Source organism: Lagenorhynchus albirostris, chromosome 8, assembly GCF_949774975.1.
Source record: "Lagenorhynchus albirostris chromosome 8, mLagAlb1.1, whole genome shotgun sequence".
NCBI lineage: Eukaryota > Metazoa > Chordata > Mammalia > Artiodactyla > Delphinidae > Lagenorhynchus > Lagenorhynchus albirostris.
The window spans coordinates 22,137,597-22,160,997 of record NC_083102.1 but is presented as its reverse complement, the minus strand read 5'-3'; the positions used below and the strand labels follow the sequence as shown (position 1 = coordinate 22,160,997).

General features: G+C 35.9%; 1 protein-coding gene across 2 annotated transcripts in view; it reads left to right on the top strand.

Moving 5' to 3' along the window:
* Nucleotides 1–23,401, top strand: part of KLHDC10 (kelch domain containing 10) — a 60,438-nt gene that overhangs the window by 19,026 nt on the left and 18,011 nt on the right. For both annotated transcript variants that reach the window (XM_060156687.1, XM_060156686.1), the window contains exon 2: nucleotides 9,113–9,199. In XM_060156687.1, coding sequence (XP_060012670.1) covers nucleotides 9,113–9,199 — 87 coding nt within the window. The remainder of the gene's footprint in view (nucleotides 1–9,112; nucleotides 9,200–23,401) is intronic.

Genomic DNA, 23,401 nt, shown 5'->3' with positions numbered 1-23,401 from the left:
GCTTATAGTTAATTCTTCCTATCAAAAGATGAAACTGGTCCCAAAGGGTGGGGTTTTTATTTAAAACTTTATTTCAAAGTCTTGGCAGCCATTCATAAACATTAGGAATGTGATGGCGCTATTTTAAGTCAGGAGTATTCCTAGAATTTTTGTTTGTTAGTCCCGATTTAATATTTTAATCTAACATAGGTTTATGAATTATAATACTTTTTGATTAATTTTTAATCTGTAAAATTTTTAGCCTCTTTCGTTTTTACTATTTCTAAGGAAGGATAGTATAACTTAGAATTCAGTCATTTATGAACAGTGGTTTCAGTATCACATCTGCCTTTTGGAACAGTTTGAGCCTGATACAACTCCTCCTGTGCTCTCTCCCTCCCCCAAAGACAAAACTACTCACCCTACAAGGCTGTTTTTTCAGTAAAGTCATACTTTAATAACTAATGATATAAACCAAAATGACAAAGAATATCTTAAGGTTTGAAGATGTCTCTCAGTGTGCTGTGATTACTTCATTTTTATAGGAGGAAAGAAGTCTGTGATAGGCTATGACTTACTATGGTTTTTATTCCTTTTTTAAAAAATATTTATTTGGTTGCACCAGGTCTTAGTTGTGGCTTACGGGCTCCTTAGTTGTGGCACATGGGCTCCTTAGTTGAGGCTTGTCAGCTCCTTAGCTGCAGCTTGCCAGCTCCTTAGTCGTAGCACACAGGCTCCTTAGTTGTAGCATGCAAACTCTTAGTTGTGGCATGCATGTGGGATCTAGTTCCCTGACTAGGGATCGAACCCGGGGCCCCTGATTTGGGAGCGTGGAGTCCTATCCACTGTGCCACCAGGGAAGTCCCAGGTTTTTATTCTTAATTAAGTGGCAGTATAATGATACCGTTGGCTCTTTGTATCCGCGGGTTCCGTATTCATGGATTCAGCCAACCTCGGATCAAAAATATTTGGGGAAAATAAAAGTTCCAAATAGCAAAAATTGAATTTGCTGCACTCCAGCAGCTATTTACAGATCATTTACATTGTATTTACAACTACTTACATAGCATTTACATTGTATTAGGTATTATAAGTAATCTAGAGAGGATTTAAAGTATACTGGAGAATGTGCGAGTAGGTTGTGTGGAAACACTTAGCTATGTTATAGAAGAAGGGACTTGAGCATCCTAGGATTTTGGTATCCTCGGGGGTCCTGGAACCAATCCCCAGTGGATACCAAGGAATGACTGTATAATGGAGAATAATACCAGAATCCTGGGAGAGGAGAGCAACTTCTTTAGGGAGTTGGGAGATTGTACCTTTGGTTGAGAATTACTGCCATAGTATTCATTCATTCATTCATTTAATAAGTATTTATCAAGTGCCTCTGTCAGACATACTTTTTCAGGTGCCAAATTGAATTGTGACTATGAGCATTATTGTGAGTGGTTAAGAGTGATTTGGAACCAAACTGCATGGGTTTGAATCCCAGAGTTTTTACTTGCTTACTTAGCGAAGTGACCTTGGTCAAATTACTTAATCTCTCTATGTCTTAGTTTTCTCATCTGTAAATTGGGGATCATAATTTTATCTAAGAGTTGTGGTGAGGATTTAAATGAGTTCTTGGAACAGTATTTTTATTAAGGAATGCAGCTGTTTTCACACACATAAACATACATATATATAATGCCATGACTAATTAAGCCATAACAGTACAATATTGTACTGTAATTCATATTTTGGTTTGTATTAATTTATACACCACTTTGTTTCAAAAAGGATTTGAGACAGAACCGAAGCCTCCTGAGGAATACTCTATACCCGAGCAGCACAGAAGAACTCAGATATGGGTTCAGATCTTATTTTGAAAGGCAAAGGCAGAAATTTAAAAATGAGTGTATATAAGTGCTAGGAATAGATACTCAATAAATGTTATTTCTCTTATGTTTAAAAGAAAGTCATTCACTTAACAAGTTGGTCACTGCCAGCGCAAAGTGTGCCATGGTGCATGTAGACATAGTTCTGTGAGTACATTGGGCAGCAAAGTGCAGGCTGGATTTTAGTCCCAATTTAGCCACTTGGCATGGAGCTCTCGTGCAGTAAGCAGTCTGTACAACTGTGCAGTGATTCTGAATACAGTGTTAATTTGCTTCTCTTTTGAAATTCTTTATAGATACTGAATTGTATAATGCAGTAGGACCATATCACCTAAACCAGAATTCTTAGATCATGTTCTCTATCAATAGTTCTAATTGTTAAAATATTCATAATTGTTTCAGATATATCATTTTGAATGCAATCTGCCCCATATCAACATAGTCAGGTTTTTTTCCTCTGCATTTTGGTTTTTATTTATTTAATTTTTCATACTTTTTACTTTGAGGTATTGTAGATTTATAATGCAATTGTAAGAAATAATACAGAGAGATTCATACACCCTTCATCCAGTTTCCCAGATGATATCTTGTTACTACTGCACAGTAACACAATCAGGAAATTGACATTGATACCATCAACTTACTTTACTCAGATTTCATTAGTTTTACGTGCATTAATTTGTGTGTGTGTCTGTGCATGTGTTTGTATTGAGTTCTGTGTAATTTTATCACATGTATAGATTTGCATGGCCACCTAGACAAGATATGGAACAGACCCATTTACAAGGGCCCCTCATGTGCCCTTGTTTAGGCATAGCCACCTCCCCCTGGCAAGCCCCTGGGAACCACTAATCTGTTCTCCGTCTCTATAATTTTGTGATTTCAATAATGTTATATAAGTGGAATCATGTAACCTTTTGACATTGGCTTTCTTTATTCAGCATAATTCCCTTGAGAGCCATTCAAGTTATTGCCCCCATCAACTGTTAGTTCATTGGTAACTGAGTAGTCTGCCATGGTATGGATGAACCACAGTTCATTTACCCATTCTGATTCATTGGAAGGTTGTTGCCAGGTTTTGGCTATTATGAATGAACTTTCTATGAACATTTATTTATTTATTTATCTTTTTAAAAAAATTAATTTATTTTTGGGTGTGTTGTGTCTTCGTTGCTGCGCGTGGTCTTTCTCTAGTTGCGGTGAGCGGGGGCTACTCTTCGTTGCGGTGCGTAGGCTTCTCATTGCTGTGGCTTCTCTTGTTGTGGAGCACGGGCTGTAGAGCGCGGGCTCAGTAGTTGTGGCGCACGGGCTTAGGTGCTCTGCAGCATGTGGGATCTTCCTGGACCAGGGCTCGAACCTGTGTCCCCTGCATTGGCAGGCGGATTCTTAACCACTGCGCCACCAGGGAAGTCCCTCTATGAACATTTACGTACAAGGTTTTGTGTAAGCATAAATTTCTTTTTTCCCCCAGTTGGCTTGGTGTTGGTGTTGAATTTTATCAAATGCTTTTTCTGCATTTATTGAGATGATTGCATAGTTTTTCTCTTTATTCTGTTTTTGTGGTGAATTATACTGATTTTTGAACGTTATAACAGCCTCACAATTTTGGAACAAATTTCACTTGGCCATGATGTATTATTCTTTTTATGTAACTTTGATTTGATAATATTTTGTTTAGAATTTCTGTGCCTGTGTTTATAAAGGATGTTGACCTGTAATGATCTTTAATGTCTTTATCAGACTTTGCTATCAGGGTTCTACTAGTTTCATAAATGAGTTTCTCTATTCTCTGAAAGAATTTGTGTCTTCTTTAAATGTTTGGAGTGAAGCCATCTTAAATTTTTTACATAATACTTAAATTTATATTTTCTATCAGTATCTGTATTAATCACTTTCTGGATCTTTCTTCTGAACAAGACAAGGACTTTACCATTCACCTGGTTTCCCTTCTCCAGCCCTTGTTCTTACCCTCATAATTACTCCTGTCGGTATCACTGAGATTACGGTTTTGAATGTTAGTAAGCTTTTGTGTTTTGTTTTGTTTTCCAGTCAGCACTTATTTAAACTTACTTTACTGATTTCTCTGCTTACTCTTTTCTTATACCTTGATTATTATTCTTGGATTATTTTTTTAAATTCCAGGTGTATATCTTTGAGTAATTCGTTCACTAGAACTCTGAGGGAAGCAAAAATTTTGTGTCCTTGTACATTCAAAAATGTCTTGGGAATTCCCTGGCCGTCCACTGATTAGGACTGTGCACTTCCACTGCAGGGGGCACAGATTTGATCCCTGGTCGGGGAACTAAGATCCTGCAAGCCATGTAGCACAGCCAAAAAAAAAAATTCTTAATTTCACTCCCACAATTGACTGAGAGTTTGAGTAGATACAGAATTCTAGGTTTTAAAGTATATCTAGTTGTCCCAGGGCCATCTGTTGAAGACTATGCTTTCCCCGTTGAGTAATCTTGTCACCCTTGTCAAAAATCAATTGACCATAAGTCTATTCTATGGGGTATATGTATATGTATAGCTGATTCACTTTGTTTTAAAGCAGAAGCTAACACACCATTGTAAAGCAATTATACTCCAATAAAGATGTTAAAAAAAATCAATTGACCATAGATACATGGGTTTACTTGTAGACCCTTCAATTTCTGTCCCATTAATATACATGTCTATCCTTATGTCAGGACTACAGTTTTGAATACTATATCTTTTTAGTAAGTTTTGACACCAGGAAATGTGAGTCTTCCAATTTAGTTCTTTTTCAAGATTGTTTTGGTTTTCTGGTTTCCTTGTGTTTCTGTATGAAGTTTCAGATTAGCTTGTCCGTTTCTACAAAAAAGGCAGGTGGCATTTTGATAGTAGTTGCTCAATCCCCTTTTATATCTTAACTTCTTAAAATGCTTCCCACCTCTTTTTCCTTCTATACCATATTCTGGTGCATTTCTTGGCTCCATTTTTTAGATTACTAATTTAATTTGTTCTTTATTTTTTTCAGTCCTTAATTAGTTTTTTTATTTAAATGATCAAAATTTAACTTCTAAGAGTTCCAATTTATTTCTTTTAAAATAAATGTATTATCATCTTGCATATCTCAGGGCAGTAATTGTACCTAGTCTAAGGTTTTATTCTATTTAATTTGTCAACTCTCTTTCTTTGGGTACGAGTTCTGCTTGTCACATTAATAACTTTTTCATGTTTGGGTCTTGGTTTTGTGCTCATTCACCTTTATTTGAGAGCCCTTGTTAGCCTTCCTGTGAATGTTACATATGTTTATTGCAGCAGGTCTCCACTGACTGTGGGTAGAGATGGAATGTGCAATGAGATAGAGCGTACCAATTGCCAGACTTCTTTAGTGTCTGTCCCCTCTTTTTCCTGGGATTTAATATCCACCCAGGGCTCTGTCCTGTCTTTCTGATCCAAGGGTTTATACTCATTGTTCCTACCTGGGGAGTGACACCTTTCTTGTTTGATGCCACTGTTCCCATCTAGGAGCAAATTATGTACCTCTATTCTATAATGCTTGAACCAAAATGGTAAATGGTGGGAGAGGTTGACCTGCTTTGTAACTTCCATGCCACTCCCTAACCAGTTATGCTGTAAATTCTATAAATTATTTCAGTTCTTTCTGCTGTCTTCCACCTCTGGGCTTAGTTTACTCTGAGGGCTGTTCAGAGCACTTGCAGTAGCCCTCTACTCTGGGTGTATAGCACTGTGGTTTCCTTCTTTAAGCTGATTCTGTCAGCCTTACATCTTTCAGTGATTGACTAAGACCATTTCTTGCTTTCTTTTGATTATAGTTTTTTTGGGGTTTTTTTTGGGTTTTTTTTTTTTGCGGTACACGGGCCTCTCACTGTTGTGGACTGTCCCCTTGCGGAGCACAGGCTCTGGACGTGCAGGCTCAGCGGCCATGGCTCACGGGACCAGCCGCTCCGCGGCATGTAGGATCTTCCTGAACCGGGGCACGAACCCGCGTCCCCTGCATCGGCAGGCGGACTCTCAACCACTGCGCCACCAGGGAAGCCCTAGGTGTTTTTTTTTTTTTAAATGGCTTTTGTGTTACTTGTGGGGCTTTGGGGAGAGGGGAGCTTGCTTGCAGTGTGCTCAGCCTACCATCTTGACTGTCAATGACTATGTCATATTTATAGTGAAATAAAAAGGAAAAATTGAAAAGCTAGCAAAAAATAAAATATTGATGAAATGATTGAAAAAATTATGGTTTTTGTTTTGAAGAGTATAAGCAATCACAAATGAACATTGGCATTCAAATATATAAAAATTAAAGCTTCAAGAACAAATATAGTTTTCAGGAATATATTTACATGAAATTGGAGAGGCATATGTATGCTATGTTGCTGGTTTCTCTTGTTTTCTGCTCTTTGGCTGAAGGAAGAAAATATGGATTCTGAACTTAGTGCCTACTTTGGGTGAATAACCTCTGTAGAGTCAACATTAGCCTGTGCCTGTGACAGACTTATGTTGGTTGCTGAGAGAAAAGCAGGCCAAAGATGTCTGACAGAGCTCTGAGAAAACATCAAAAAGGATTTTTGATTACAACTTTGGTTCAATAATTTTCAGTATTACTCCCTCACTGTTATCTAAATTTGTTTTATATTTTTCCATTATAAAACAATATGTCTTAGAATTTTTGGATAATATAAAAGGGGTGATAATCCTCAACCTGAATCATAACCACTGTTAATACTTTGGTATGTTTCTTTATAGTATTTTCTTATCATAGCTTCAAAAAAAAATTAAAGTAATATGGTATTGTTTTTTTTTTCCAGTCCAAAAGTAATGCCTACTCAATGAGAAAGCTTGGAAAATAAACACCAGCACTAAGGAGAAAAAACCAAAATCACTCATAATAACTGCCCAAAGATAACCACAATTAAAATTTGATGTATATCCTGCCTGTATTTTTCATGAATATATACTTTTTTCTTTGTTGATATGGTATCATGCACTGCTACTATTTTGTACCTTGCACCTTTCATTTGCAATATATTGTGAATGTTTTCTCATGTTAGTAAATATTCTTGTATGTACTTTTTTTAGTGGTACATAGAATATGAATATATTTAAATATGTTTATTTAGCATACTTAACCATCTCCCTATCATTGGACACTGAAAGTGTTTCTAATTTTTTACCATTATAAATAATATCATAGTGTGTATCTTTGTCCATACATCTTTCCATGCATCTATGATTATTTCTTTAGGAATAAATTCCTAGAAGTGGAATAGCTGGGTCAAAGGGTATGTACATTTTAATGCTTTTGATACATAAAAATGTCAAATTTTAAGCTAATCACTTGTTATATTCTGTCTTGTATTGCTATCTAATTGTTTTATGTGTTTGTCTTGTCTCCCTAATTAGAATATAAACTTCTTGAGGGCAAGGAAAGTTTCTTATACATCTTATGTATCCTTTGATAGTGTGATTGACAATGTTGGACTTATGAGTGATCAACAAATATTGTATTGATTTAAAGCTGTGCTTCTCCAGTCTTTGGATGTCATAAACCTATAAATTTAAATATATGTATATTTTGGGGATACATATAGGCTTGCAAGTTTTTTATTTTTCCGAGAAAGAATATTAAAAAACAAAATCAAGTACCATTTTCTATCTTCTTCATCTCTTAAAATAAAAGAATATTTAATAAAAAGTTTCTAATTTCTGAAAAAAGGACAGACTTTTAAATGGAACATTTTAGCATTTTTAAAAACTCATTGCCTTGTCCATATTTTTCTCATTTTGTGTTGGACTGGTGAATCTTCACCTTAGCCCACCAGTGGTCTGTAGACCAGCATTTGGGAACTACTGATTTAAAAGACTTGGAGGATTAATAGATAAACCTGTTTGCAACTCTTTTGCAAAATAATTCTTTCCCTTGCTCATGAGTCTGTCTCCACCACAATATTAAGTATACATGTGCAGGTAATGCTATTTCATTACACTGAATTTATGTATCTCTATGTACAAGTGCTCTAGTAAACAGACCAGACCTTGCTGATGAACATCTCAGATATTTCCAATTGCCAAAACCAAAAACTATATGCTTTCCAAGGAATTTGAGACAGGTTAAGTGTGGTATAGTAGAAAGAAGGCAGGTGTTAGAGTCAAACTGCCCAGGCTTGACTCCTGGCTTTGGCATTAAGTCACTTAATTTTTTTTTAGCTTCCTTACTTGTAAAATTAAGATGATAATATCTTCCTCAAAGTGTTTTTATAGCCCCTGTTATAGCAATTACTTCACTGTAATGTAATTATTAGTTTAGGCATCTGCCTTCCTCACATGAGTTCTTGAGGCTAGGAGTCATAGCCTCCTTTGGCTACCGTGGAGCCTAGCAGGGCTCAAGGCATAGCAGGTGCTTAATGAAATGACTATTGAATCCATACAGGATTGTTGTGAGGATCAAATGATATAACACTTGTAGAAGCTGTTTTAAACTTTAAATTCTATACCAGTGTTAATTGTTTTTATTGCTTGTAAGAGCTGTCTTTGGGAGCTATCAAACCTTTGGGAAGAGACAAAATTATTCCATTTAACACTTCTACTATGCTTTGCACTTTTCTTCTATGTTATAAGAAAACAAGTTTTAATTGGGGTTAATGTGCAGTTAATTTGCTTCCTGTGAAGGCAGAGGAATTTCCTTTTTTTTCTCCCCCCACGGTGGAAGTGTCACGATATTAAATGTTTGTTTTATTTGGTTGCTACCACACAATTTTAATTATAGCAAGATCAGCTTATTTCATATTTAAAGAATGGTGCCCATTGCTTTATCCTCTTAACCATATAACTGATAAAAGAATACCAACCCTGGAAGAGAACAGGAGCCTACGTTATGCCAAAATAATTTTAGTCAGAGCTCTCTTTTTAACATTCACTGACTTGTAAAAATGTCATCGTTTCTAATCTGTTTATAAAGCTCCTGGTGAATTTTTGCCACAAGATGGCATTGGTGATTATTGAATGCATGTCTGTTGAACCAGAATTCTGAAAAATGGTGCACACAATTGTTCTTATTCTTTTGGGGATGAGTTGAAAACCTTCATCACTTCTTATGTATTAATTAAATTTTGTTTTGACTTCTGAAACAGGGTTAAATGCTACTTTACATCACTTCTTTCTGTATTCAAGTATTGTTTTGTTTCCTGTTTTTCTGTCTTTATAACTACAGTTACTATGTATTATTTGCCATGTGTTGTATGTGTCTGACTTATTGCTGATAATTGTGGTAACAGGTAAGAAGAAAATACGATGGGACCCAGTTAGGAGGCGCTTCATTCAGTCCTGTCCCATCATAAGGATCCCTAACAGGTTTTTGAGAGGTGGGTGATAACTAGCAAGAGAACTGTGCTTCGTATGGGTTAAAGGGAACTTTGAATGAATTTTCTAAACTCAAAACTCTGGTTTTAAAAAATTGTCTAAACAGCTAAAATTGGATGAAAGAAAATCTAGAATTTAATTTTAAACCTGTGTTTCATAGTGACCACTGTTGGAATTGTAATTATAAGTTTTAGGAAGTTAGAATCACTTAATGTGTATTAGGTCGTAGAAATAAATCATCTCATTGATGTCAGTATTATTCCACTGTAAACATATTAAAAAGAACTTTGAATAATTTATAAAATATGGGGTATGGGAAATAATTTTCTAAATATGATTTTAAGAAAGAAATAAAATTTATGTGACTATAAAACTAAAAACCTCTTATGTCAGAAACCATAAATAAAAAGATAAAAGGGGGAAATATTTGTAACAAATGGTTAATATCATGAATATATAAAGAGCTCTTATAAATCAATAGTTTAAAAGCAAATACCCACTAGAAAAATAGGTAAAAGAACATGAATAATCAATTTGTAAAAAAGAAAGCTCAATAAATATGAACAAATGTTTATTTTCACTATTGTTATAAACATAATTAAAATAATAAGGTTATCATTTTTACCTATTAGATTGGCAAGACTAAAAATAAGAATACTCAGTGTTGCAAGGGTATGGGGAAATGAAGCTCATATATTGAAGGAAGTGTAAATTTGACACAGCCTTTCTGGATTTAATTTGGCAATATGTATCAAAAGCCTTGAAAATGTTCACATCCTTTGACCTAGTAATTCTTACTTTTAGAAATGTTTCATTCTTTCTATTTTTTACTTCTTCTAGTAAAACATACTCCCTACTGAAAAAAGAAAATCTCAGAAGAAGGTTGAAAACTCTGGTTCATACTGTTTTTCTAGATATAATAAATTGTCAGACAAGCGTTTTTATTGTTATAGTTTAGACCTTATTATTTATAAGCCAGTGTATCTAATTTTTTTTTTTTTTTTTTTTTTTTTGCGGTACGCGGGCCTCTCACTGTTGTGGCCTCTCCCGTTGCGGAGCACAGGCTCCGGATGCGCAGGCTCAGGGGCAATGGCTCACGGGCCCAGCCGCTTCACGGCATGTAGGATCCTCCCGGACCGGGGCACGAACCCATGTCCCCTGCATCGGCAGGCGGACTCTCAACCACTGCGCCACCAGGGAAGGCCCCCAGTGTATCTAATTTTGACTGAAGAGATTATTTAAAAAAAAAACAAAAAGACTAGAAAAAAGACCTGCAGCAGCTAAAGATGTTTCTATATCTAGTGCCTAACCTATTTTTAGTGGCCAAGGTCCAGATCATGAAAAAAAAAAAAATCTAGCCTAAATGGGTCAAGATAACATACTTAGGGTGCTATGCTACCTTTTATTTTGTTTTATTTTATCATTTGGCCGCGCCGTGTGGCTTGTGGGATCTTAGTTCCCGGACCAGGGATTGAACCCGGGCCATGGAAGTGAAGAGACCAAGTACTAACCACTGGACCGCCATGGAATTCCTGCTATGCTACCTTTTAGCATAAATAATTTTATTGATAGAAACTAATAGGTAATTTTAGTGTTATGTGACCAAAAAAACCATTGTGCACACGTAGCCAAGCAGTACATCTAATTTGATAAAATTTTTCTTTTTTCTATTTAAAAATTAGAATACTAATTTTTTGATTTACAATGAGAAGGCTAACTTGGGGGCTGACTAAATTTAAGTATAATTAAGAAATTGTTTAATTAGGATGTAAAATTCAATATAATATCAGTTTTATACAAATATAAACATAAAAAACAAAGGAAATAGTGAAATAACATTATATCTGGATGGTGGGATTTTATTTTCTTTATATTCTCTGTTTTTCAATATTTTAATCATGGAAAAAAGAGATTAGCACAGGTAAGTTTCATATCTTTGGTTATTTTCGTAAGCCCTAAATTGCCTCAAAAAATTTCTGAGGAAGATGGTCTCTGACAGTGCTGAGAAGAGTGAGGCGGGAGTAAACTCAGCATTAGCAACAGCAAGATCACCAGTGACCGCTTTTAAATCAGTGGCCTTGTCTTAGTCCTCACCTTCTTTGACCTGTTTGTAGTGTTTGATCTGTTGACCACCTGTACCTTCTTAACGTTTTCTCTTCTTTTGGGTTATACTTTGCTGTACAATCTGAGATGTTTTCTTCCTGCCTCTTTGATTGTTCATTCTGTTTCCTTTACTGGCTTCTTTCTTCCTACTCACTAGAGATGGGTATTGCTCCAACGTTCTGTCCTCTCCATTATCTCCTTTGGTTATCTCATCAGATTTCACAGACTTAACTAACCTCGTTCGTTCGTTTGTTCATGCTTTCATTCTTTCAGTATTTTTTGATTGCCTCCTGTGTAACAGGCTTTGTGCTAGTTCAATCATCTAGATTATAGAGAATCAAGTAAAGAAACAATTACAGAATAATTTGAGTGTAATTCTTTGTGATAAGTGTCCTGATGAGTTAGTGTGATATGGGAGCACACAGAAGAGGTACCTGACTCAGCATGTGGGAAGGACAGGGGAAGATAAGTAGCCATCAGGATGACTTCTCAGAAGAGATGTATTGAGTAGTCTGAGTATGTGTTAACAGGGGAAGGTTGGAACATCTCAAACAAGGACCAAAACAAGGACCAAACAGCTTAAATAAAGGCAGTTAGGCAAAACAGAGCACGGTCTTTCAGAGAACTGTAGGAAGTTTGGCAGAGTGGGAAAGAGTGTCGAAAGAAGAAGCTGGAGAGGGCCCATATCAAGTGGAGCACCACCCAAGGGGAGTTTTCAGGATCAGTTTATTTAATTAATGAAGAGATTTAATTGGAAGACCAGTTAGGGTTATTAGAGTTATCAAGGTGAGAAATGATAAGAGGCTGCAACTAAGGTAGTTATATTTAGTAGGAATAGAGAGTAGCTAATTGATTTGAAATATAAGGAAGTGGAATTAGATGAGACTTGATGACCAATTCAAGAGGAGGAGGGAAAAGTCAAGAAAGCTTCCAGCTTTCTGTGTGGACCATTTTCTCTTTACCAGGTATTATATAGATGGCTGGAAGAGCAGATTGAGAGAAAAGATGATAAATTCAGTTTAATCTCCCCAAGCCAATAATAGCATATCCTTGAACACTCAGTCTATGAGTTATTTCTAGAGAAACCTCCTTGGAAGGCTTGTCTCTTTGTTTTGATTGCACCCTCTGTGTATCTGCCTGTATCATAACACTTACCACACTGAATTATAGTCATTTGTTTACTTGTTCCTGCCTGCCATAGACTGTAAGCTCTGTAAGGGCAGGGACAGTGGGACAGTGCCTTTCATTTCTTTATCTCCAGTTTGTAGCTCAGTGCATGTAGTAGGTATATCATATGTATTTGAGTTGAACTGAATTATTTGTAAGGCTGCTGTCAGGGAATAGGATGGGACTAAAATTTTAGTACATTCTCAACTTCTCTCTGGTGGTGGTGACAGTAAACTAATAAGTTGCTGAGAATATGAAAATGCTACTTAGTGTTTCCTTAGATTTTTAAAACAACTTATCTATACTTTTGATATTGCCACTTTTTCAAGCCTTTCGTTTTGGGACTCCTACTACACATTATCTCTTTTGATTCTGATTAAACAGTTTCATAGGGCTCATTTTCTGTCGCTAGATTCCTTCACTAGATCCTGCATATTCTCTAAAAGATGTTGCTACCCATTATAAGTGGTGTGAAAACAGTATCAGTGTAGTGAAAACAGTGTGTTTTCATTACAAAATGATAGACCGATTACACCCATTTACCCTCCCATACTTCTCACTTATTACTGAAAATGACAAAGCAGACCTACAAAAAAGAATGAATCATAACTATATTGAAAAACAGAAAAGGGAGGCTTTGAAGCCAGATTACCTATGTCTGAATCCAGGCTCTGCCATTTACCAACTGTGTGACTTTAGACAAGTTGCTTATTCTTTTTTTTTTTTGCCTCAGTTTCCTCATCTGTAAAATTAGGATGATGATAATAGTATCAACCTCCTAAGTTTGTTGTATCAAGAGAGGTAATATGTGCAAAGCACTAAGAAGAGTTTTTACATTTAGCCAATGTTTTTTTTTCCATAATTGAAAACTTTTATTTATCAGAAACAAAGTCAGCGTAACAAGCCAAATTAATTGCCTTAACTCTAGCTTGTCAACTAGCTAAAGACCAGGATAACAAATATTTATACTGACAGTCTGTTTAGCCAACGTTGACTTAATGTTAGCTGCTGTCATTCTTGCTATTGTTATAATACCAGCAAATTTGAGGAATTTCAGGGTAACAGAAAGCAGTTGGAATTCTAGTGATTGAGAAACCAGAACAGAATAAAATGCAACCCCAAATAGGTACTCCTGCTGCACGCTGGAAATCAGATAATTTCCTAAAGAGCTCCTTTCCTGAAACTCAAGCCTAGAATCAGCAAGTGTAGGAGGAGGGAGCAGGTAGGGGTAAGATGGAACAGCAGGGCAAGTAATTAAGGGACTGCCTTCAGAACTGTTATTTCTCCTACTTTTCTCCCTCCCTCCCTGGCAATGGCATTAGTTCTAAGATAAAGCTCTAAGAACAGTTCTTCAAGCAAAGTAGGGGATTTGTTTAGGGGAGGGTTGAACAGGCAGTGCTTTCATGGACTGGGATTGGAAAGAGTGTGCGCACAAAGCAGAGCTTTAGGTAATGGACCTCCACAATAGATTGGATGAGGAGGGTGGAATAGGGGGAGGAGAAGAAAGCAAACTCCACCAAGGACTGATGTACATTAAACGACCATGCTAGCAAAATGCAGCCTTCCTTATTTTAGAAAAACTGCTTTTTCTCCACTTCTAAAGAGAAACCTGTCTGTGAATGTACCACTTACCTGAAGACACCCATAATCAAACACATCTCCCATTTGGAGGTTTGGAGACAGAGTAATACAACTGTGGAGGAAATTCATTATCTCTTAGAATACTAATCAATGTAGTCCTTCACTTATTAATATGAATCAGTGATCAAGGCTTACCAGACATTTTAGGGAAACTAAACTTGTTCTGATCACAGCAGGTTTCCTCAGAGTCAAGAGAGAATTGGGTCCACAAATAAAAAGACAACTGCCATGCAAAAAAAAGGAATGGTTAAGGAATTAGTTCCATATTGAAACTTGCTGAAATAAAGATGCAGTTGGAGGATTAAATAATACACAGGCTTAAGACCAATTTTTACAAAAATAAAGTAGAGGAAATTTACAGACTGTAAAGCAAGAGGACAAAAAGAGAAAGTACATGAGGAAAATTATACTTTGAGGATAGATCTAAGTGATCCAGTATCCATTTTATAATGTTACATAAGGAAAGACAGTGGAAAAGAGAAAATAAAGAAATAAAGAATATTTCCCTATGCTGAAGAAAGACTCTCGAGTTTTCAAGTATAAAGGGCCCACCAAGGAACAAGCTAGAAAAATATAAAAGCAAAAAGCATCTATCTGTACATTACTGAACTACTTATGATTCCAGAGATAGAAAACAGGCTACATAGAAAGACTCAAGACTGAGATTTCTCACCTGCAACATAGTTTGCTAGAAGATAAGTGCCTTCAGTGTTCTGAGGGAAAATTATTTTGAACACAGAACTGTACCCAGCCTCACTAATATTTAAATGTCTAAATGGAGGTCAAAATAAATAAGAACTCTGAAAGTTTATGAACACACCCTTTTTGAGAAAATTACTTGAAGAGGTGTTCCCAGTAAAATGAAAAACAAATCCAAGAAAGAGGAAGGTTTGGGCATAAGAAGCAGTAGTGTATAAAAAAAGCAGAAAAACTTAAGAGTTGTGTCTAAATACAGGGACTGTGAAGCCTGGTATAATTGATAAGAAAAGTTTTCTAAATATATAGAAGAATAATGTAAATCTAGTATATGTGTATGTATGTGTATGTATATATATATATATATAAAACATTCTGTAACTAACATTTTAGATGATTTAAACAAACTGGGGATAGGAAGAAAGTAAAACTCTGCTAAAGATCTTATAATTTTTCATTTTAGAATTTCTAGGTGTAATATATGCTTATTAAAATTCAAATAATATGGAAATATATAGGGTGAAAAATGAATGTCCTTATCTCAAGCATATATAACAAATTTGTATAAATCAATAAGAAAAAGACATCTCAGTACAAGAATGTATAAAAGGCTTGAGCAGCCACTTCCCAAAAGGATCAATCCAGTTGGCCAACAAGCGTGAGAATGTGCTCAACCTCACTAGTAATGAGATAGATGCATGTTAAAACCACAGTGAGCTAGGTCTACAAACTCACAGGAATTGCTAAACTAAAAAGAATGATGATACTAATACTAAATATTTTGTAACCAGTTTGGCCTTTATCTGGTAAAGATAAAGATTTCCATACATTATGACTCAGGAATTCCATTTCTACATTTATAGCCAACAAATATGGGCCCCTGTACACCTGAAAACATGTACAAAAATGTTTATAGCAGCATTAAGAGCCACCGATCTAAACAACCCAAATGTCCATTCACGCAACATAGACTGGATAAATTGTGGTATATATTCATACAAAGAAATACTATTTGGCAATGGAAATGAACAGACTACCTCTAACCCCAGCAATGTGGATGAATCTCAGAAACATGATTTTGAATGAAAGATCCCATAAAGGAAACATACTATACCATTCTATACAAATACACTTCAAAACTAGGCCCAAATAAACAATATTGTTTAGGGATGCATACTTAGGTATAATAAAGCTATTAAAAGAAAGCAGGTTTTATGATTGCCATAAAAATGAGGAAATAGGTTTCCTCTGGAAGTGAAGGAGGTGGGTTGGAGAGGGTTGTGATCAAAAGGGGCAGGTAAGAGGGCATCTGTGTGCTGGCAGTATTCTATGTTTTGACCTGGATGATGACAACATGTTACTTTTCTGATAATTTGTTAAACTATACATTTATAATTATGTTCCTATACATGTGTTGTATTTCACAATGAAAGAGGTTAAATTAAAAAAGCAAGGTCCCATTTCGCATCTTTACTCCTCACCTTATTCCCTTATCCAGAAGTAACCACTGTTAATAGCCAAAGTTCTTTCCAGACGTGGTTTACTCTGTTGTTAGAGAAATACCAATTTATGGGTTTTTAAAAAATATTAGGGGTAATACTATGTAGATCTCCCTAGGGAAAAAGGAAAGGAAAAAAGAAAGCTTGATTATTTCAGTAAAATTAGAAAAGTGGGAAAATGAAATCATAAGAAAGAATGGTTAAAAATATATATATATATATATGATGGCAGGGATAAATCTAAATAAAAATAAAGATCAAATTGGGTTTATCTGTGGAATGTATTTAGTACTTTAAAAGGTTAAAAGAAACAGTTTGATTTTTCCGTTATCAAAAGCATTTAATAAAATTTGATACTCAGTGTGTTCATTTTATTAAAATGCATCAAGCTATACTCTTATGATATATGTACTTTTCTATACATACATTTTAATAAAGACTTTATTTTAAACCATTCCTGGTTAAGAAAAAAATTTGCATCCAGAAATGAAAGAAATTTTATTTTACTGATAGACTATCTACAAGAAACCAATAGCAAATATCATGTATAATAGTGAAACATTACCAGTATCGTCATTAAAAATGTAAAAAACAAGACAAAAATGCCCATTATCATCTCCACTATTCAACCTTGTTCTGGAGGTTTCAGCCAATACAATGAAGAAAAAATTAAAAGGTACATATATTGGAAAGAAATAACTGAAAGTTGTCTTTAATAACAGGATGATATGATTGTCTGATGTAAAATTCAAGATAATTAACTAATGATAACTAATATTAGAGTTTAGAAAATTGGCTGGATAAAATTTAAACTTGCAAAGATAAATTACTTTCCTGTATATTAACAACAAGAAATTAAAAAATAAAAGAGATATCTATTCACAATTATATAGAAAATTATGAGGTACTTAGGAATAAAAAACAAGAAGAAAACAATGAAACTATACTGATGATATCAAAAAGATGAGGATAAATGGCTAGAGACTATATTTCTTCATGGGTCATCTCAAGTAAAATCCTCAAGGGACGTGCTTAAAATTTAGTTTTAAATTTTAGTCTGACATAATTTCAGACTTACAGAGAAGTTACAAGAATGGTAAAAAAATTGTCCTGTATTCACCCAGGTCCCCCAGATGTTAACATTTGATCACATTTGCTTTATCCTGCTCCCTCTCTCTCTCCTGTCCTCTTCCCTTTCTCCCCTCGCTATCTGTAATACATATGCATATACATATTGTTTTTCTGTTTGAACCACTTGAGATTAAGCTGCAGACACTATGCTCCTTTACCCCTAAATATTTTGGTGTTTGTTCCTGGAAAACAGATATTCTCTTATGTAACTGCAGAGCAAGTACCAAAATTGGGAAATTAACACTATTAACACTATAAATAATGGATTAAATTAACATTATCATCAGATTTACAGACCTCATTTCAGATTTTGCCAATTATTCCAATAATGTCCTTTATAGTAAAATAAAGTCCCAGAATCATGTGTTGCATTCAGTTCTCATGTATCTTTAGCCTTAATATTTTTGAACAGTAGGGACTTAGTCATATTGTAGAATTTCTTTTAGTTTGGGTTTGTCTTGTGTTTTTTCATGTTTACGTTCAACTTATACATTTTTGGCTGGAATACTACGGAAGTAATGCTGTGTTCATTTCACTGCACATGATGTTGATTTGTCCCTTTACTGGTGATGTTAACTTTGATCACCTGGATAAGATGGTGTCTGCCCAAGGGGCCTCTTACAGATTTTAACAAACTGATTCTAAAACCTAATGCAAGAGTAAATAGGGGAAAATAGCTAAGAAGTTTTTGTAAAAGAGTAACAAAGGGGAATTTGTCCTACTAGATGTTGATAGATACTTCAGAGCTTTCGTAATTAAAACGGTGTGGTAATGGTACAGGAATCAATAAATAAACAGTGGGACTGAACAGAGCCCAGAAGCCCAGGCTGATATGTAGTGACAGCTGTCTCCAGTATGCTTTGCTCAGCACTTGAAACTAACTCATGGTAACACCAAAGTCTGTCAAAGCAAGTTTCTTTTACTGCTGCCAACTTAGACTTAAGATGACTCTGCCCTAAGAAGCCAGATCTTTATATATGAATCTCATACAGTGTATGGAGTCTCTGTGGCAGGAGATGCTTACATAACCAAGAATATTGTGTGCTGCTGTGGATGGATGGCCTTTGCCTGAGCAGCTTGGACTCTGGGAGTAGTAAAACGGTCTACGTACCAGTCAGGGATAGGAACCAGCTGGCCCAGTCTTCCCCAGCTTTCCTGTCCAGGCTTCCAGGTGTACAATAGAAGACCTGTCTTCTCAGGTAGAGGTAATGCTGGGCTTTATATTTGGAAAGAAGGGACCAGTTAAGTTAAACTGAATTTATCATTTAGGCTGTATGATATATATAACTAGTTAATACTTTTAGCAATAAAGGTTTTAATTTTTTTTTTACAATGGCTTTATCACAAATGTTTGATAGCACATCTAGAGGTGGCTACATCTTGTGATAGGCTTATTAAGCAAAAATGTTATATGTTACTTTATTTGCAAGCTTTCGCATTTAAGATTGTGTGATGTGTCTTAATTGTGTGCCTTCTTAAAGAGCAATAGATTTTGTGTCCAAGGTGATTAGACCTGGATATTGGGATTTTATTAATTCTACTCTAGAACATGTCAATTTAGTACACAATAAAGATGGCATTTCATTTCGGTGTAGAAGGGATGACTTTCCATAAGGGGTTTAGGGACAATAGCCTATCCATTTTGCAGGAAATATTAGAGCCCTACTACCTCATAAAATACACAAAAATATGTTCTGAATGTATTCAGGTTCTGAATATTAAAAATCAAAACTAAAAAATTGTTAGAAATAAATAAGAATAGTAATTTTATAATGATGCAGAGCTAAATGAGATGTAAAGCAAATGAGCCTTTTGTTGTTGTTGCAAAGGAGCCTTAAAAGAAAAGATTGAGAGATTCAGTTACACAAAAACTTCCATGTAGTAAAGGGTACCATAAACAAAATTAAAAGCCCAATAGCAGGCTGGAAGAAAGAAATAGAATAAATAAATAATTTCTACAAATCTGTGAGAAGGCAACACAATAGATAGGAAAGTGGACAGGGGATATGATCAGGCAATTCCCCAAAGAAGAAATACAAATGGGCCAATAAACATGTGAACTAGTAAAAATCAGGGAAATACAAAGTAACCTGACACCCATCAGATTGGCACAAACTAAAAAGGTTGAAGAGGGCATAAAGGAATAGGCACTACCATACACTATTGCTGGGGGTATAAATTGTTGCAGTCTTTTTGGAAAGCAATATGGCTCTATAACAATATTATATCTGTAACAATTTTTGGGGGGGGCTGCATTGGGTCTTCATTGCTGTGCGTGAGCTTTCTCTAGTTGCGGTGAGCGGGGGCTACTCTTCCTTGTGGTACACAGATTTCTCATTGCGGTGGCTTCTCTTGTTGTGGAGCACGAGCTCTAGGTGCGCGGGCTCAGTAGTTGCAGCACGTGGGCCCTAGAGCGCAGGCTTAGTCGTTGTGGCGCACGGGCTTAGTTGCTCCACGGCATGTGGGATCTTCCTGGACCAGGGATCGAACCCGTGTCCCCTGCATTGGCAGGCAGATTCTTAACCACTGCGCCACCGGGGAAGTCCCCTATCTGTGTCAATTTTAAGTGTATATTCCTTTGACCCCAGAAATTATGTTTCCAGAAATTTTTAGACATTTGCATATAAATCTACATAAAGAAAGCTTTGTTACAAAATTATTTGTAACAGTAATAACATTGGCGCAACCTCATCATTGCCTTATCTCGGACAGCTTCTTCCTTTGGGCTGCAAACTAAAGCCCATGTCCCTGGTTACAGTAAACTCTGGCTTACTCCCTGGGGTAAAGAGCAAGTGTGCTCATCATTGTCACATGATGAGCACACTGAAGCAAAAAGATGGCTCAGTTACCACAGGTACATACTCCCTCAGCTGCATGTTCCCTTCTGGGTATTGAGTTCACCTCTGCATACAGGTTCAGTTTTTGTTTTGTTTTGTTTTGTTTGCGGTACACGGGCCTCTCACTGTTGTGGCCTCTCCCATTGCGGAGCACAGGCTCCAGACGCACAGGCTCCGGACGCACAGGCTCAGCGGCCCTGGCTCATGGGCCTAGCCGCTCCGCGGCATGTGGGATCTTCCCGGACTGGGGCACGAACCCGTGTCCCCTGCATCGGCAGGTGGACTCTCAACCACTGCGCCACCAGGCAAGCCCACAGGTTCAGTTTTAATTTTTGACTTCTGCATTTTCTAATTGGAGTTCCTCAATCAGGTAACCTAATTCTGTGGCTGATTTTATTAGTAGCAAGTACTTTTTAGGAAAGTGGGGTTTGCACATGGAGAATTTGGGACAAGATTCAGAGAACTACTTTAAGAATCTAAAACCCAGTTAAGTTTTGGTCAAGGTTGAGGAGCCTATGCTATATTCTTTATAATGAAAATTAATGTGTAGTCTCCGTGACATTGACCCTGATAAATCCCCATGATTTATTCAAAATAAAATATGGCTTTCTAATATGTTAGTCACTCTTGGACTATAAATATGTACAAAGAAATCTTTAGTTACTGACTAAAGAGAAAGAATAGTTACCTCTTTACTCCTAGCTATAAGACTTCTTGACAGGATGTATAATATTTATCATACGTTGATCAGATGCTCTTTACCCAGCAGTTTAATTTGCATAGATAATGACATTATTTACAGAAGCCAGCAATTGAGCTAGACAGGCACTTTTGATAGACATATTATGTGAGCCACAAAACTTTAAATTTTCTAGTAGCCACATGAAAAAAGTAAAAAATAGGTGACATTAATCTTAATTTTTATTTGACTCAAGAGATCAAAAATGTCATTTCAACCTATATTCAGATATAAAAATCAGTAACTTTACATTTATTTTTGGATACTAAGTGTTTGAAATCCAGGGGATATTTTACATTTAAAGCATAGCTCAGTTTGAACCAGCCTTAGTTCAGATGCTTAGGAGTCATATGTGGCTAGTGGCCACTGTGTTGGACAGCGCAGGACTAGACTGTAAGCTGCAGAGGACAGAAAGAGTAATGGTCTTACCATTGTATCCTCAGCAACTAGTACAGTACCTGGTATGTAGAGGCGTCCAGTAATATTTTTGGCTTAATGAATGAATGAATGAGTGGGTAAATATAAAATCATCTTTCATTGACTCCTCAACCTTTAATCCATGTGAGTTACATTTGTCTCAAAAATAGTTGGCAGTAAACTTAGAATGGAATGTCTTCTCCGTTGTACAGTCGTTTAGAGAAAATCCTGGAATATACTGTATGTCTTTTCATATTTGCCCAAAAGCAGTTTCAAAAAGTATCTTTTGTCTCCAGGTAATAAAGCAAATGACATTATAGAGATTCTTAGAGTTCCTGTCTGTTGACCATAGCAACTCTGTTTTTTTTTCTTAAAATTTGTCTTGCTAATTCTTAGAAACATTTGTGTTTTGAGAAGACCATTGCATAATCCAACCCCTATCCCCAAAATTGTATCTCTCTTAAGCACAATATCAAAGTCCACTGAGAGCTCTACACTGTTTTGATCATCCCTGTTACTGTTAACTTTGACCTGAAGTTAGTATCAGTGAAACTTCTAGTGTCTGTTATATATCCCTGTTTTAGGTGTTGTGGGTGATACAGGCTAATTGCTATACATGATTTTTGCCCTTTAGAAACTTAGAATTATTTGGAGAAGAAAAATAAATATTAACTAAATGAGTAGAGAAAAATTAAATTTGTAAATTTGTTCAGTGTTTTCTGTGTGCCTTAGGTTTGGTAATAGAAAGGTGAATGCAAATAATTCCTCTTCCCTCAAATAGCTTATAGCCTCCTGGGAAGATACATATATTATTAACCAATAAACATTTTAACATAATAGCAAGTATAATAAATCTGTAAAGTACAGGAATAATAATCCATTCATACAAATGAAGAAGCTGAGACTCAGTGAGGGTCAGTGACTTGCTCAAGGAAGCAGTTAGAAAGAACCTGGATTCAAATCTAGATATTTGTAGAAGTTATTGCTCTTTCTTCCACACCACGTTTTCTGTGTTTCAAGATTTTTAGAAAGAGAAATTGAGTTCACTTGAGGTAAATCACAGCTTGTGAGTAAATTTCCTCAGTGATTATAGTTTACCTAAAATTATATTTATTATGTATTTACATAGTTATGGTGTAATCGTCTTATTAATTGTCCATGTCTGTCTTATTATTTGAGTGGTATGGTACTGAATTGTAAGGGCTGTAGGTTTTTTCTTTTTTTGGCCGCACTGCGCGGCTTACAGGATCTCAGTTTCCCGACCAGGGATTGAACCCAGGCCATGGCAGTTAAAGCCTAGAGTCCTAACCACTAGGCCACCAGGGAACTTCCAGGCATTGAAGGCTAGGTAGACCAGGCCAAGAGCTAAGGGAAGGACTCGACTTTCTAAGCAGAGAGACAGACGTAAACAGGCAGGAATGTGAGGGATCAGGATCAGGAAAGGCTCTGAATTGTTGTTTGAAGACTTCAAGCTTGAGCAGTAAGGAGCCATCAAAGATTCTCAGGACCAACAGGTTGGAATTAAGTGATTGGGTGATTCGTGGTTTGTTCGTTTGGTTTTTAGTTTTTCTAGCTCTGTGCAATTTCTTTTCAGTTCTTGTTTAAAAGCATACCGTAGGAAGTGGGATTTTGATTTAAAGTATAAATATGTGAGGCCTATATTAGGCTGGTAATAAATGTTTATATAACAAATGTTTATTAGGTGTCCAGCATTGTCATAAATATTAATATTATACTAGTATCTATTCCTAATATATGAAAGTAGATAAATCTGTAGGATAACAGATGACCATAGTAGCTTATTCCATCCAGTGTGTATTTAAGCATCTTTGGTTTGTAGCTATATAAGGGTTTGTGTAGACTGGTGTAAAAATTGTAAGGATAATAGAAGTAATATAAATTCCGGGGTTTTTTACTCTAAAATAATCTTGAAGTAACTTTTAGTAAACTAGTTGACATAATTTAAACTTCAGA